The sequence below is a fragment of the Panthera pardus genome, unplaced genomic scaffold (assembly GCF_024362965.1).
Source record: "Panthera pardus isolate Hobbes unplaced genomic scaffold, ASM2436296v1 HiC_scaffold_7, whole genome shotgun sequence".
In the NCBI taxonomy this organism is placed as follows: Eukaryota; Metazoa; Chordata; class Mammalia; order Carnivora; family Felidae; genus Panthera; species Panthera pardus.
In genome coordinates, this window is record NW_026527002.1 from 47011793 (window position 1) to 47027076 (window position 15284).

Here is a 15284-nt window from a genome sequence, read left to right on the forward strand (position 1 = left end):
ATATAATGTTTCATGTGCTCAGCATGTTCTTATTTCAGCATATCCAAATGTTCTTCACTTGTCCTTATAAGATTGTGTAGTGTTGTGATTCCAAGTCTTAGGCTTATGCATTTTTTAATAGATCCTTTTTATGGTGACTTGTGACCTTTTCCTTTCTTTCTCCCACCCTCAGATTTTCATCACTGTGAATTGCCTGAGTACAGATTTCTCGTCCCAGAAAGGGGTGAAAGGACTTCCTTTGATGATTCAGATTGATACATACAGTTATAATAATCGTAGCAATAAGCCCATTCATAGAGCTTACTGCCAGATCAAGGTCTTCTGCGACAAAGTGAGTAAAGATCATAAAGGTATCTTTGTTATTAGATACTACTTTTAATGACGTTTCCCCCTTGTTACCTTCTCTTGTCTGATGGTGTCAAATTAATTACCTTATCACACTGGGAGTTGTAATCTGTCATTTTCAATTCCTGTTAGATATCTAGGGAGTCATCAGTCAACTCTATTCTTTTATTAGTCAATCAGTTTCACCACTAATTTAATGGCTGATTGATACTGCACTGTACTATCAGTTTAATTCACTTAGATAACTGAAATAATAGATTAATAGTTTTTACCGGGTATAAGCCTGTCCCAGAGCATATCAGTATAAGCTGTATTATTTTATGGGTTAAATGGGGTCTCATTTAGAGCTTTTTGGAATAGAAATGGCACCTATAAAATAAGCTTATTAGTAAACATGCACTCAGGAGGAGATACAGTTTTTTTAATCACTCTGAATCCCACTATAAGAGATACAAGAATTAGAATAGCAAAGCTTAAAACCCTATGATTATGTGACATGAGATCCTTACAAATCCCAAATATGAGTGGCAATAAGCAACAACAGTTTTGAGACCCGTATGGTATCAGCATCACGAGGAAAAACAGTGGGGCTACTTGATAACCAAAGAACCGGTAACCTACAAAATCGCCCCCAGGTACTCACTAGAGAGTGAAGTGTGCCATCTGAGGACTGTATGTGAAACTGGGGTGGGAGGGTACAGATTCTGTAGACTCCAATTTGCTATTGCTGTTGGGTGCAAAGGGATGGAACATTGAAGTGTTTGGGGCTCTATGAACTCCAGAAAGTTATAAATTTAAGTTCCCTTCTAGGGCAAAACTCTGCACTGAGAAAAAGCTGCTAGGAGTAGAATCCAAGTTGAATTGGACTCCTCCCATTCCTCCCCCCCCCCCATAAAAAGGTATAAAGTAAAGAAATTCCAAATAAAAAGGGTGAAGAGAAAGGATATGGAGTAGAAAGATCTCAGGAAATACAAGACTGTTTTTTTTTATCACTTTGTGAACACATCTGAAGAGAGAGCATGAGAGCCATGAAGCTAGCAGAACTATCCGGGTCCATTCATTTCACTTAAAAGTGACCATCAGGAAAGAAAAACAGCTGAATCCCAATGGGTATCTCATGAAAATAGAGACTGAGATCGCACTGACTTCCCTGTGGACCTACCCATGAAACGGGTGAAACCTATAGCTTAATGTTCCAAAATGAGCTAAATGCAATTAAGAAACACACAGAAGTCAAAAAAAAAAAAAAAAAAAAAAAGAAACACACAGAAGTCATGAAGACCAACATAAATCACACACAAAACTCAGGCATGACATGTCTTGAGAATAGAGTGATTTGAAAAGAGTTGTGATAGAATTCAGAAATAAACAATTAAAATATTTCAGAAGTAAAGACTACACTAGAAGCAAAACAAGAGTGAATAAATATACCAGGGGATGCCTTAGGAGAAATATGCAAGTTGGAAAGAGCAAAATTTTAAAAATCAAAAGAAAAAAAAGAGAGATGAGAAAGAAAATAATATAAGAGAGTGGTAAAGAAGATCCAATATACATATAATAGGCGTCTTTGAGGTAGAAAACAAAAACAATGGAACAGGGTTTCAGTGGCAGAAGCAAGATGGGTGAAAGAGTGGTGGTCGTGGCCCTGGAGGTGGTAAGAAGGATGACAAGGACCAGAAAATGAAATACGAACCTCCTGTGTCAACTAGAGTGGGGAAAAAGAAGAAAACAAAGGGACCTGGTGCTGCCAGCAAGCTGCCACTGGTGACCCGTCACACTCAGTGCCGGTTAAAATTACCGAAGTTAGAATTAAAGACTCTCTTCTTGTGGAGGAAGACGTCAGTAGAAATCAGGAACAAATGAAGACTTTAGAAGAAAAGCAAGAGGAGGAAAGATCAAAGGTGGATGATCTGAGGGGGACCCCAATGTTGGTAGGAATGTTGGAAGAGATCACTGATGACAGTCATGCCATCGTGTCTATGTCTGTGGGCTCAGAACACTACGTCAACATTCTTTCAGTTATAAACGAGGATCTGCTGGAACCAGGCTGCTCAGTCTTGCTCAACCACAAGGTGCATGCTGTCATAGGGGTGCTCATCGATGACACGGATCCCTTGGTCACAGTGATGAAGGTAGAAAAGGCTCCCCAGAAAACCTATGCTGATATTGGGGGGGGGGGTGGACAACCAAATCCAGGAAATTAAGGAATCTGTGGAGCTTCCTCTCGCTCATCCTGAATATTATGAAGAGATGGGTATAAAGCCCTCAAAGGGAGTCCTTCTCTACGGTCCACCTGGCACAAGTAAAACCTTATTAGCCAAAGCAGTAGCAAACCAAACCTCAGTCACTTTCTTAAGAGTGGTTGTCTCTGAACTTATTCAGAAATTCCTAGGTGATGAGCCCAAACTGATGCCACTGGAACAAAAACATATGACTCAAATTCTGGTGGTGAGAGAGAAATTCAAAGAACAACGTTGGAACTGTTGGACCAGTTGGATGGATTTGATTCAAGGGGTGATGTGAAAGTGATCATGGCCACAAATTGAATAGAAACTTTGGATCCAGCACTTATCAGCCCAGGCTGCATTGACAGGAAAATTGAGATCCCCCTGCCCGATGAAAAGACTAAACAGCGCATCTTTCAGATCCACACAAGCAGCATGACACCGGCCAATGATGTAACTCTGGACGACTTAATCATGGCTAAAGATGACCTCTCTGGGACTGACATCAAGGCAGTCTGTACAAAAGCTGGTCTGATGGCCTTGAGAGCACGTAGAATGAAAGTAACAAACGAAGACCTCAAAAGTCTAAAGAAAATGTTCTTTATAAAAACCAAAAAGGCACCCCTGAGGGGTTCTATCTGTAGCTACCACATTGGCCTTCAAGGAAATGGTGGGGAGTGTCCCAGCTCGAGGAGGGATGAGGCTGGGGAAGTTGCCCAGAGGGACCCATGTTCCAGTTGCCTTCATGTGTTGGCCACGTGCAGTGCTCTGCCCCCAATAAAGCAGGCTCCTTCTCAATAAATAAATAAGTAAACAAACAATCAAATAAATAAATTAAAAGACAGTTGAACTAAATCAATGCCAAAGATGATACATTGGGAAAACTTAAAATATAAACTATATGTATAAATAAATCTATGTATATTTAAACAGACTACCAGCACGTACTTGGGAAAACTGACGCAGGAAATCAACACCGAATTGTTAATTTATTAGACTTTAAAAATATTCTTGGGGCATATAAGTAGAATAGAATAGAATAGAATAGAATAGAATAGAATAGAATAGAATAATTAAAAAGTCACTATAAGGAAACCTTTGTCATCAAACTTTTCAATACCACTCTCAGGGACATTTAGGTAGCCTCCCCAGTAGAAGGGCCAGTAAGTCAATAGACACGGTTGTATAAATGAGAAAACAGTGGGTCAGCGGCACAGGTAACTTGTCTAAGTCACACAGCGAAAAAGTAGAGAGCTGGATGCAAATCCGGCCTGATTGCAAATCCATATTCCTTGAACTGATAAACAACCATATGCATAAAAAGCCAAAATGACAACTGAGGATTCAAAGCCTCGACAAAGAGCCAAGGTAGCCTGTTAAAAACAAAAGAGAACAAAGAAAAATCAGTACATATCTTTAATTCAGCATACTGAACATGGAAAAAGCACATCCAAACGATGTGCAACAGGGAATTTTTTTAAAGTACAAGTGGGATAGCATTTAAATAATTTGAATTCCCTCACTGTATTCCAGATATTTCAAGGGAGATTGTAGAATTCCCCCCTCTGGGAATCTCCTTCTTAGAGGTGAGGAGTAAGATTAGGGACAAGGAGAAAGGAAGGGAAGGAGTAGAGACACTGGGCAGTCCAGTTACCCTTACATTAGAGCTGGAATTGACAGTGGGAAAGAGAGGCCTCAAGGGATGCTCATATAATTAGTTTTGTCAACAGTGTCGATATGATAAATACTACAACTCAAAACAAAAGAAAAATGAAGGATGAATAGTGTTGTTCACCCATGTCCTAGGACTCTAAGAAACTAGTGATATAAAGAGTTTCCAGGGGTAGTTTTTAGCTTACTTCTCCTGTTGTTAAGGATAAGGAAGAAATCTCAAGCAGAATGTATTAACCTTACCTGCTGGTAATTTTTCTAATAAGCTAGATATAAAATCTTCTGTAGTTTGGCATATATGCAGCTCTAATTTCAAAACCCAGGCAAAACTTACTCCTGGGAGATTGAAAAGAGAAAAAGTTTAATTTTTCCACTTTTCAAATGGGTGCGCAAATGCAAAGGATTCATTTGAATTATCCTCTAAAGCAAAAGAGCTAAGAGCTATTCCATTTTAAAATATGATTCCCAATCACAGTTGAGAACGCTAAACAGATGTAATTCTGCACTATTTATAGTTCTCCGGTTTGATTTATGATTAACACACCTGTGAGATACAAATAAAGACCTTCTCTAATTTATTTTTGATATTATGATACTTCTTTGAAATACATATGTTTATGCATTAAAAAATTCGGGATCTGTCTATATATCTACCTATGTCAATACCTATGTCTCTGTCTTTATATCTGTATTTAATTACTCCCATTATCTTTGCTGAAAAACAAGAATTGTATTACTGTAAACAGTAACTATGCATTGTGTAAAACTTGAGAAATGAAGCCATGTTCTTTTTTTTTTTTTAAGATTTTTTTTCTCTTTATTAATTTTTGTTTGGAAAGATCTTGGAAGTGACAATTGTTGAAGATGATGAAAAGCTAAAGATGCCCCTGCAAACTATCTTGGTACCTTGGCCAACTTTCAATCTGTTAAGGACACATTCTTAAAATAAATTCAGGGGAAACAATTTAAGTGTCAAATAAAACAAGGATAGCCATCACCCCTCAAGAAGTGGCCACAGTGATCACAAAATAATCAGGAAATCTTCAGGCATATTTTTCAAATCTCACACTCCAAAGTGAACATTTAGGCAGGGGAAATTATTTTCAAATGACAAATTTGGTCTTCATAGAAAATTGTACTGTTCTGGAAGTAGACTTTTTGCACTTTGATAAGAGTGGAAAGAATGTCTTAGAAGCTTCGGTCACAGATAATCAAAGGAAGGAAAGGAATTCATGGAAGGTCATGTTCAAGGAAGCTTTCTTCATCTTAATTAAATGTATCTAAGCTTTTCTGGGTCATTGTGAAGTCAACGGTTGATTTTAGAAATGGGAACTAGAAATGTTTGGATGCCATCAGACTTGTTATTTTATCGTGCCGATATCTGGGCGTTCTGGGCAGGAAATTTCTTATATTGACATGGCAGCAAGACTGGGCTCTATGGGGAGCCACTCTTATGTTTTATGTTAATCCATTTGGTTTGGCACATCAAAGAATGCCTGTAAAATAATAAGCAGGTGACTCTATTTCTTAAAAATTGACATTGAACATATATAAGTCTTGAAACAGATTAATTCCAGACCTTTTTCTCATAGTAATAGTACCAAATAAAGCACTAATTTAGAAATACAACTGCCTGACCAACCTTAGGGTCTATCTTCAGTGAGTTGTAATTTATATAAAATTTCACACTTTAATTTATGTTAACTACTATATTGTACATAACTCCAAGTACATAGAAAAATGTCTGATATGCACCTAACAAAAAATGAATAATGGGAGACTTTTGCTTATGTTTCACACCAGTTTTGACAAGGTGAGGTCTGTACATTTAACACTTCATTATCTACATATAAAAACTGTACAAAAACTTAATATATCTTGAAGAAACTTCCAAAGGGTATATTTCTATATTTTATTTCCCTTTTGATGTGAATTTCCATGATGTATAATTATCCATGACAATTCAAAACTTAAAAGTGAAGCACTATAAAACAGTTACTCCCTTTTGGTAGTGAGCAGTTTTTTGACATAAACACATATTTAAAATATCTGGTAAAAAAGGGATGCCTGGGTGGCACAGTCGGTTAAGTGTCCCACTTCGACTCAGGTCATGATCTCACGATTCGTGAGTTCAAGCCCCACATCGGGCTCTGTGCTAACAGCGTGGAGCCTGGAGCCTGCTTTGGATTCTGTGTCTCCCTTTCTCTCTGCCCCCTCCCTCCTCGAGCTCTTTCTCTCTCTCTCAAAAATAAATAAACATAAAAAAGATTTTAAAAATACCTGGTTAAATTATTAAATCTGTCCAGAATCTATGTAAAGCTCTTAGAACTCACCTGGCACAGAGTAAGTGCTATGAAGAATGGAGAGAGGAAGAAAAAGAAAACTGTTGTAGCATCTGTATTTGGAAGAGTGAGAAGAAAATGAGTTGGCAAAGCTGACAAAGAAGAGCGACTAAGAAGAAGAAGAAGAAGAAGAAGAAGAAGAAGAAGAAGAAGAAGAAGAAGAAGAAGAATCAGAATCAGGGAATCTTTGAAGGCCAAGAAGGAAAGAGCTGTAAGGTGATGGTCAACTGGTTAAGCAGGGTGGGATCTGGCAAGAGAAGCCAATGAAAAAGTCAGATTACCAGGAACAGAGGAGCCCCAAGGAGGTGAATAGACCAAACTTTTTTCTGTTTGGTTGAATGAGCACCATCCCCAAGCACTTCTGCACACATTAAAACAAAAACCAAAATCACCCTCGTATGTGCAAAATGATCTTACACTTAGTTTCCTTAGCCCTCCCCTCATTTCCATTACTGTAATGATTTTTAAAAGTTCCATGACAATGGGCAAAGGGGAGGTTTTCTAGGGAATTCACACTCAACTTGAATGCTCTCCCTGTGCCTAGGAACCATATTGATAGGGCAGCGCTTTATCTTAATGACATTTTATTATAATCACTAAAGTTACCTAACTCCCCTCCCTGGGATAGGAACCTGAGTCGGGTCGTTCTGTGTGGATTCAAAATTGAAGTTGTATAGATAGACAGGATTTCAAAAAAGGGGGCAATCTGGAAGAAGTGGGATCACTCAGAGGTGAAAATATGCTACAGACTGAGGATCTGTCTCCGCCTGCAGAACCGAGTCCTGACCTCGCCAGAGGAACAGAAACGGGGCTGCCTGCTCTCCCTTCATCCTCGTTTTGTGTCTTATCCTAGAGGTTTGTATGCTGACAGTATTTTTGCATGCTCTGATAACATGCCTGGCATTGTTTTTCCCTGTCAGGGAGCAGAAAGGAAAATCCGAGACGAAGAGAGGAAGCAGAACAGGAAGAAGGGGAAAGGCCAGCCCTCCCAAACCCAGTGCAACAACTGTGAGTGTTGCTGAGGAGGGGTGGGCTCCAGCCAGGCCAGGTCCACTAGGGGAACAGGTGGAAGGAAGGGGGTGGTGGGCAAAACTGTGGGTATGTGAGGGGTGGCTTGCGTTTCCCTAGCCGTAAAGACTGGGTGAATTTTCTCTGGGAGAAGCAAATGGAATCACATGATCACAGATTGTTTGTGTTGGGAGGGACTTTGTAATATCATGGAGACCAACATCCTCCTCCTCCAGACAAGGAATCTAGGGTGCAGAGAGGAACAGGAGGGCCCGAGAGGTGCGAGCCACCTCAGGAGTGCTCACCCGAAGTTCACGCTCTTTCCGTTAGTTTGGCAATAGGAGAGGGGGAGATGGTAAAGAGTGTTCACCTCTGTGGCTTTTGGGAAGCTTCAAACGAGAAAACAGAGAACTCAGACTAGGGCTCACAGCTAAGAGTTCTTAGTCACGTGTAACCCTCTCACGTCCAGCCTCTGATGGGAAGTTGGCCGCAATACCTTTACAGAAGAAGAGTGACATCACCTACTTCAAAACAATGCCTGATCTGCACTCGCAACCGGTCCTCTTCATACCCGACGTTCACTTTGCAAACCTGCAGAGGACAGGACAGGTAGGACCTATCTGCTAATATCCACCTGCCACCCATCCACGGGGCCGGTGGAGCCTTGAGGCAGAATCACATCAGGCAGTGTTGACCTTGAAAATAACCCCTGCACTCCATGCCTCCCATGAAAAGTCAGTCATTTTGTAAGAAAATGGATTTTTATGGAAAGGAATGTCTCAGGAGAGGAAGCTGAGGGGAAGAAGGGAATGAGCTGATATTAGTGAAGTGTTGACAAAGCAGTGAAAGAGGAAGAACGTAAGGACACTGATAATCTGAGAAAAAGTTGTGTGCTGTCCCTGTGGTCTTGTGAGTTTAGCCTGATGCAACAGAGCTCCACCTCATGGTGGGAAATTAAATTGCACCTATAACTTCAGAAGGTTGCCCAAGAGGAAAACTTTATCGATTAAATAAAACCATATCAACAATTTTTCCCTTAGTAAATGAACAGTTCCCATTGACTAGGTAGATAATTTCACACCAAAAGAAAAAATGAGATTGTAGACATGCCTTTTTAAAAGTAATTTCCGTTTTCTCCTTATATCTACAAGTGAAATTAAAGAACTAGAATTAAAATAGCATAAACACCCAATAATTAACTCATTATGGTAGCTCAAGTTGATGAAATATTATGTGGCCACTAAAATTATAATTACGGAAATTATGTGGCAACAGAAGAACTAGTTATGATACTATTCAGTGCGAGAAAAAATTAGAATACCCATTTGTGTCTATACTGTGATCCTAGGTATGTACCTGATCTTGAAGGTAACAAGAAAATTGCAACCCTTGATGAGGCGGGTTAAGTGATGGATGATTTTTTTCTTTCTTTAATATTTTTAGGATTACTTATTTTATGTGGTAAATTAAAATTGGGTGGAAAAAAAAAAAGGACTTCCCTAGCATTCTGCAGGTTTGTCTTTCACCAAATCAAATAGCTCTTAGTGAATCTTGTGTGGGTTAGTTTTCTTTCAAACTCAAAATCCTCTGACGAAAGGTTTGTTTTGAGAAATAGGGCCATACTGACACACTCAAGTTTTTCTTCCGTTCTGAGTGTTCAGACACTCGGTGGAATTCACCTAGAAGGAGAAATCATTATTAGCTCAACTTTCTCCTTAAGAATCTATTGTCTCCCAACCCCCAACACACATGTTGTTTCATTATAGGTATGAGACAAAGCAGTTATACAGCCGGGGTTCTTTGTTGCTGGTCATGACATAGCATGGTAACAAAACACTTCATAGTTTTTTTCTTAGAGTACATTCCACTAAAAACTAATTTAACATTCTTGTCTGACTTGTTTGATAAGAACAAGGACACAAAGGGGAAGGAAGAATGTTGAGGTTTATCAAGCTATGAGCGCCAGCACCTCATTTCATTCATTTGTTTAATTCCCAAGAACAACGGTGATTTGTATATTTACGGTCTTCGCCCCATGGGACTTTATGAAGCTGGGTATGCACACTTTCCAGAAGAAGGGATAATTGAGTTAAATTGTTCTTACTGTTTACTGTCATGATTCTGGCTTCGGCTCTGTGTCAAAGCTGACAGCGTGACCTGTTCTCTTGGGAACACGTCTCTGAAATAGACAAAGGTATAAATGAATCTTCAGAGGAAAAGACCGAATCTGGCTGCTCACGGCTGTCAGCCCTCTGGCCGCACTTGGGCCTCCGTGTCTGAGCTAGGTTCCTAGCCTGTGACCAAATCAGAAGGGAAATGTCACCTCTAAAGTTTGTTGGTTGTAGCAGATGCAAAGCAGCTCAGCACCCGCAAGTTATTGGCGAAGTTAAGTTCTACAATCTGGGGCCACTTTTGCAGAGCCCTCAGGTTTCCCCTGTGGCCTCGAAGTCAGAGTTAGAGGGGTCAGTGAGGGAGCCTGCCTGAGCTTTGGGCAACAAAGGAACACAGTCAGCTGTGCTCTGGGACAATGCGCGAATATTCCATGGTTGATCAACTTACTTGGCCCAAGGACAAGAGCGCCTACGGTGGCTGCCTAGGGCTTAAAAGCTGCCTTGCCTTGGAACAGCTAGAAAGCAGGAAGATGCATCCAGAGGTAGGAGGGAAGCCGGCAGTGCCAACGCCTGAGAAGTTGGCGTGGTGGGGGTGGAGACCGGCTTTGCCCTGCAAAACAGGATCTAGCAGTGGCCAGTTAAAATATGGACCGGTTTCACCATAAATGGGGACTTGGGTAGGGGAGGAAGGCAGGTGATGGTGTGCAACTCAGGAATCACTGCAGACACAAGCCTTGTCAAAATCAGCCACGTCAAAGCCCTGTGCAGCTGGAAAGTGGGGAGCTCTCCAGCTCTCAGGGTCGGTGAGAGACCCCCAGCCATGTCGAGGGCTCATCAGCTATGGCATAGCAATTCCTAGTCACCCGAGGACACGGACTGGGGAGTGGGTATGTTCACTGTCAGCCTACGTGTCCCCTCCTCCTCCTCCATTACCTCATCGATGCACATGCGGATTGGAATCTTCATCAGACAATTATCAAAAAGTATGAGGGAATGAACCCAGTGTGCAGGCACTATGGAGATCTTCTCCCTCGCCTCACATTAAATACCAAATGGTCACTGTGGCTTTTCTCTGGAATGGCTTTAGAAACAAGCAATAAGGGGAGTTTGGGAGAAATTGTGAGACACAGAGGCATCGTCTTTCCAGATAACGCACACTTTGCAGGCATCAGCCTTCCTCAAGGCACCTGAACCCAAGGATCACTGCACTCCTCCTCCGTACCCTCAAGAACAGTCTTTCCAGTTGTCATTTGTAAACAGCCTTCCTCCAGACCACAAGAGTGCTTGATATGAATTCAGGTTCCCAAATTCCATCCCATGTCTTCTTTTTTTTTTTTAATGTTTATTTATTTATATTAGAGAGAGAGTGAAAGGTAGCATGGGGGAGAGGCAGAGAGAGAGAGAATTCCAAGTAGGCTCCATGCTGTCAGCACAGAGCCTGATGTGGGGCTTGAACCCACGAACTGTGAGGTCATGACCTGAGTGGAAATCAAGAGTCGGACACTTAACCGACCGAGCCACCCAGGCGCCCCTAGTCCAAGTCTTTTGCATTAAAATCTCTGAAGAGGGTTCTGGGAATTTGCCTTTATGACAAAGGCTCCAGATATTTTTTATGCACTCTAAAGTTTGAGAAACACTGTCTAAAAATTAAATCCATGCGATAAGCCCTACAGCCAACAAGGAAGAAACAGCAAGGTCGTTGCGTGAGAGAAGAAGTGACAATTCAAGGACAGTGATAGGGACAGTGTCACAGAGGCTATCCAGGAGGGCAGGAAAACACTTAAGAAAGGCTGCTTCATTTTGGGGTCACCAATCAACTTTTCAGAGAGCTGTCCATGACCCTGTCATATAGACAGACAAGGCACATTTAAAGAAACTAGCAAAAAACAAACAAACAAACAAAAAAAACAGGCCAGCATCAGGAACTTTTTCCCAAAAGTCCAGTTGTGTGGCCAGTGCCATGGCCCAGGCTCCCTCACTTACGTGGGTCGCTCTATATACACCCAAATAGACAGTCTCATTTCTAGAACATCACCGTGACAGATCCTCCAGAGCCACACTGAAACTTGGGGGAGGGAGGAAGAAAACATCTTACCTTTGCTGGTTTCTGTTAAGAAGAAACAAAATATACAACAATAGACATAAAAATTTTTAAGAGGAGGGGCACCTGGGCGACTCAGTGGCTCAGCGGTTAAGCGTATGACTCTTGATCTCAGCTCTGGTCTTGATCTCACGGTTGTGAGTTTGAGCCCCGTGTCGGGCTCTGTGGTGGGCGTGGAGCTTACTTTAAAAAAATTCATAAAAAAAAAAATTAAGAGGAAAAAGTTCCTTGTGGAAATCTAAGTAATGAGTAGAATGACTCGTGCCCAAAGAGTTGCAGGTAACCAGCCTTGTCGTGTAGGAAATCTGGGCGTGGCAGCATCCCAGGAACTGCCAAGAGCCTTTGAGAAAGTTTGTAGGGAAGGCGGCAGTCTAGGCGAAGTGTAGGCGAAGCTGCTTTTCTCCCAGGCAGCTGGGGGAGGGGCGGTGACCAACCCGCATTAGAACCGGAAGTGACTTTTGAAGTTAAACATGTAAATGTCTGATACTAACTGGGGGTATTGTTCTTCACCCAGACACAAATGGTCCTGAAGCACACAAAGAAAGCTCAAGAAAGGCCTGCAATTAATTTTTATAAATAATTGGGCCGAGAGATACATCCCACATCCCCTCTGGATTTCTGTAGTTTCATAAAAGAATATGGATGCTTCATAAATTCTTTAAATCTGATACTGCCTGCCACCATGCTGACCACCTAAAGAAACCTGTTCCCAGAGGTCTTCTGGCCAGGAGCACCTCCTAGAGGCACATGATCTTTCCCCAGCCTGAAGACGGTTGACCGCTAAATGGCTGTGGTTGCGGGACGCCAGAATAACCCAGGCCTTTTCGGGGAGCCAGAAGAGGCCCGGGTGATGTTATGGCTGCGCGGCGTGGGACTCTCTTGCTCCCCTCTCTTTGCCAGAGCGCAGTAGCCGTAGGCAGCTCACCTCTGGACCCTCTGGGATCGGTTACTCACAGGCCTTGCTCCAGAGATCCTGCTAAAATATTAGGTCCTGCTAAAATATTTCTTTAATATCAAAAGCCAGATTTGGCTTAGAGCTGTAGGTAATCTGATCAGAATGACTTGAGCTAATAATAATAATCAGATTTCTAATTTTACTTCCTTAAAATCCAGGAATTAATCCTAGGGAGAATATGAGGTTAAGTCTGTATTTCCTTGGGGACACACACACACACACACACACACACACACACACACACACAGCATCATTAAACAGATTTGTCTTTTGTCTTCTTTAAGAGACAGTGTAAGCCTAGGAAAAGTTCTGTGCATCACGTAATAGATTTCCATTTCTTGTGTCTGACCTATAGTAAGCCTATTGTTTTGTTTCACAGGTGTATTACAACACGGATGATGAACGAGAAGGGTAAGACACTCCGTTCTTTCACTTTACCCCCAAAGTCCGTTCATGTCAGTAGAAATGGCTCTTAGAGCACTGGATAACCATGGGCTCAGCGCTGAGAAAGGCTTGACCCTGGGCACTGAGAGGAAGGCTGGGAAATGCTGCTCTCCTTCTAAGCCTTTCTTTATCTCTCCTTCCTATGATCTGCCTTTGAATAACGAGCTATTTTTCTAAGTGGCACATCTCTTTGATTCCACCTTTTCACTGATAATCCAGTTCCTGAAATCTTTTGCCCCAACACAGGATCGAGGTGAGCTTGAGGTGGCAGCCAGGCAGACATCCTGCCCTGCTGAGTACTGGGGTCCCCACATGTACCTCTTGAAATGGGCCTAGTGTGCTAACGGTGAGGCTGGTGTGAATGAAGCCAGGGAGGCTGAGAACTTAGTCACTGTCCATGGGATTGTAGGTAAGAGAGGGTTTACATGGGGTCCCTAAGGCTCCCAACTGTCTTGCACATCAAGTTTCTGCATGGTTCTTTCTATGCATTTACTCATTGTATAGACTCTAGAATTTTTGAGACAAAAAGGAACCTTCGAGGTCATTTAGCTGACCCTCTCTCCTAGGCAATGTACCAGAATATATCACATTAAAAAATTTTTTTTTAATATTTATTATTTTTGAGAGAGAGACAGACCTTGAGCGGAGGAGGGGGAGAGAGAGAGAGGAGACTGTGTCCAAAGCAGGCTCCAGGTTCCAGGCTCTGAGCTGTCAGCACAGAGCCCGATGCAGGGCTCCAGCTCGCGAGCAGCGAGATTATGACCTGAGCCGAAGTCGGATGCTTAACCGACTGAGCCATCCCGGCGCCCCGAGTATACCACATTTTTGATAGGTGATCAGCCAGCTTCTACCTGAATATTCTCACTGTATGTAAGATAGCTCATGACACCGTGGGACACTGAGAAAGTTAGTTTTGTCTGTTGAACTGATGTCTACCTTCTTTTGACTTCTACCCATTGCCTCTAGTTCTCTCTAGATAAGCCTCATGCTTTCCTCCTCATTCAAACATAGTTTTACCTTTCAGCATCCCCACTCCAGGGGACACCACCGAATTTGTTAATAGTTTCCTTAGAACTGGCTCTCAGAAATAAACATCTGTCCTCAACCACGTGAGTGGGAGGTTATACTGGGATGATTTCTTGTGACCCGGACCCTATTTTCCTCTTCAGTATCTATGTTACATTACATATGTACAACTCAAGTCTTGGTTTGCATTATGCATGTATAACTGGAATCTCTAGATCATTTTTTTCAGAGCTTCCCTATGCTTATGCAGTTTATATATGTACTTAGAAAACATTTCCAGGCAAAGTAAGTGGAGCAGATATTGCTGTGTTCATTTCCTAGAGCGGAGTTGGGCAGACTGCAGTCTGAGGACCAAATCAACCCACCACCTGTCTTTGTATTGTCTCCGAACATTTTTAAATGGAAAGAAAATCCAAAAGAAGCATGATATTGTGCGACACGTGAAAATTCTATGAGATTCAAGTGTCCATAAAGTTTAATTGGAACACAGCCGTGTTAATTCCTTTATGTCTTGTCTGTGGCCGCCTTGTGGCTACACCAGCAGAGCTGAGTCGTTCCAACACAACAGAGCCCCGTGTAGGAGAGCCAGGATGTTTGCTAATCTGGCCCTTTACAGAAAACGTGTGCCATCCTCTGGCCTAAAGGGTAAAGAATCTCAAAGGGGTCATTCCCCAGCTGGTTAGTAGCTGGACCTTGTCCATCCAGGATCTGGCCTCTAAATTCTGAGTTCTGAATTTGCTAAGTACCAAATTAGATTGTTCTTTTTATCTTGGCACATAGGTAATATATTCGCCGTGGCTGGAATGAACAGAAAGATTAGCGCTATCGGTTCTAATCTGTTACTCACATATTTCACAAGGGACAGTGTGGCGTCATGGAAAGAACAGTGACTCTGAGCTTAAGGAAGCCCACATTCTACTCCTGGGCCGTTGCTTACCAGTGTGAGGCCTGGGGCTGGCTCCTTGGTCTCTGGGCTTTGGTTTCTTCAGCCGTAGCCTGAGGATTTCGCATGAGGTGATCTTCGAGGTCTCATCTAGCAGTAACATTCTTCCCTTC

At 42.0% G+C, this 15284-nt stretch overlaps 1 protein-coding gene and 1 pseudogene across 4 annotated transcripts in view; both read left to right on the forward strand.

Annotated features, from left to right (window-relative positions):
• The window catches only part of GRHL2 (grainyhead like transcription factor 2), a 170389-nt gene that overhangs the window by 125504 nt on the left and 29601 nt on the right, over positions 1–15284 (forward strand). For all 4 annotated transcript variants that reach the window (XM_053896592.1, XM_019467969.2, XM_053896591.1 and 1 more), the window contains exons 9-12: positions 173–331; positions 7504–7591; positions 8061–8200; positions 13138–13169. In XM_053896592.1, coding sequence (XP_053752567.1) covers positions 173–331; positions 7504–7591; positions 8061–8200; positions 13138–13169 — 419 coding nt within the window. The remainder of the gene's footprint in view (positions 1–172; positions 332–7503; positions 7592–8060; positions 8201–13137; positions 13170–15284) is intronic.
• On the forward strand, positions 903–6695 carry LOC109278060 (26S proteasome regulatory subunit 4-like; annotated as a pseudogene).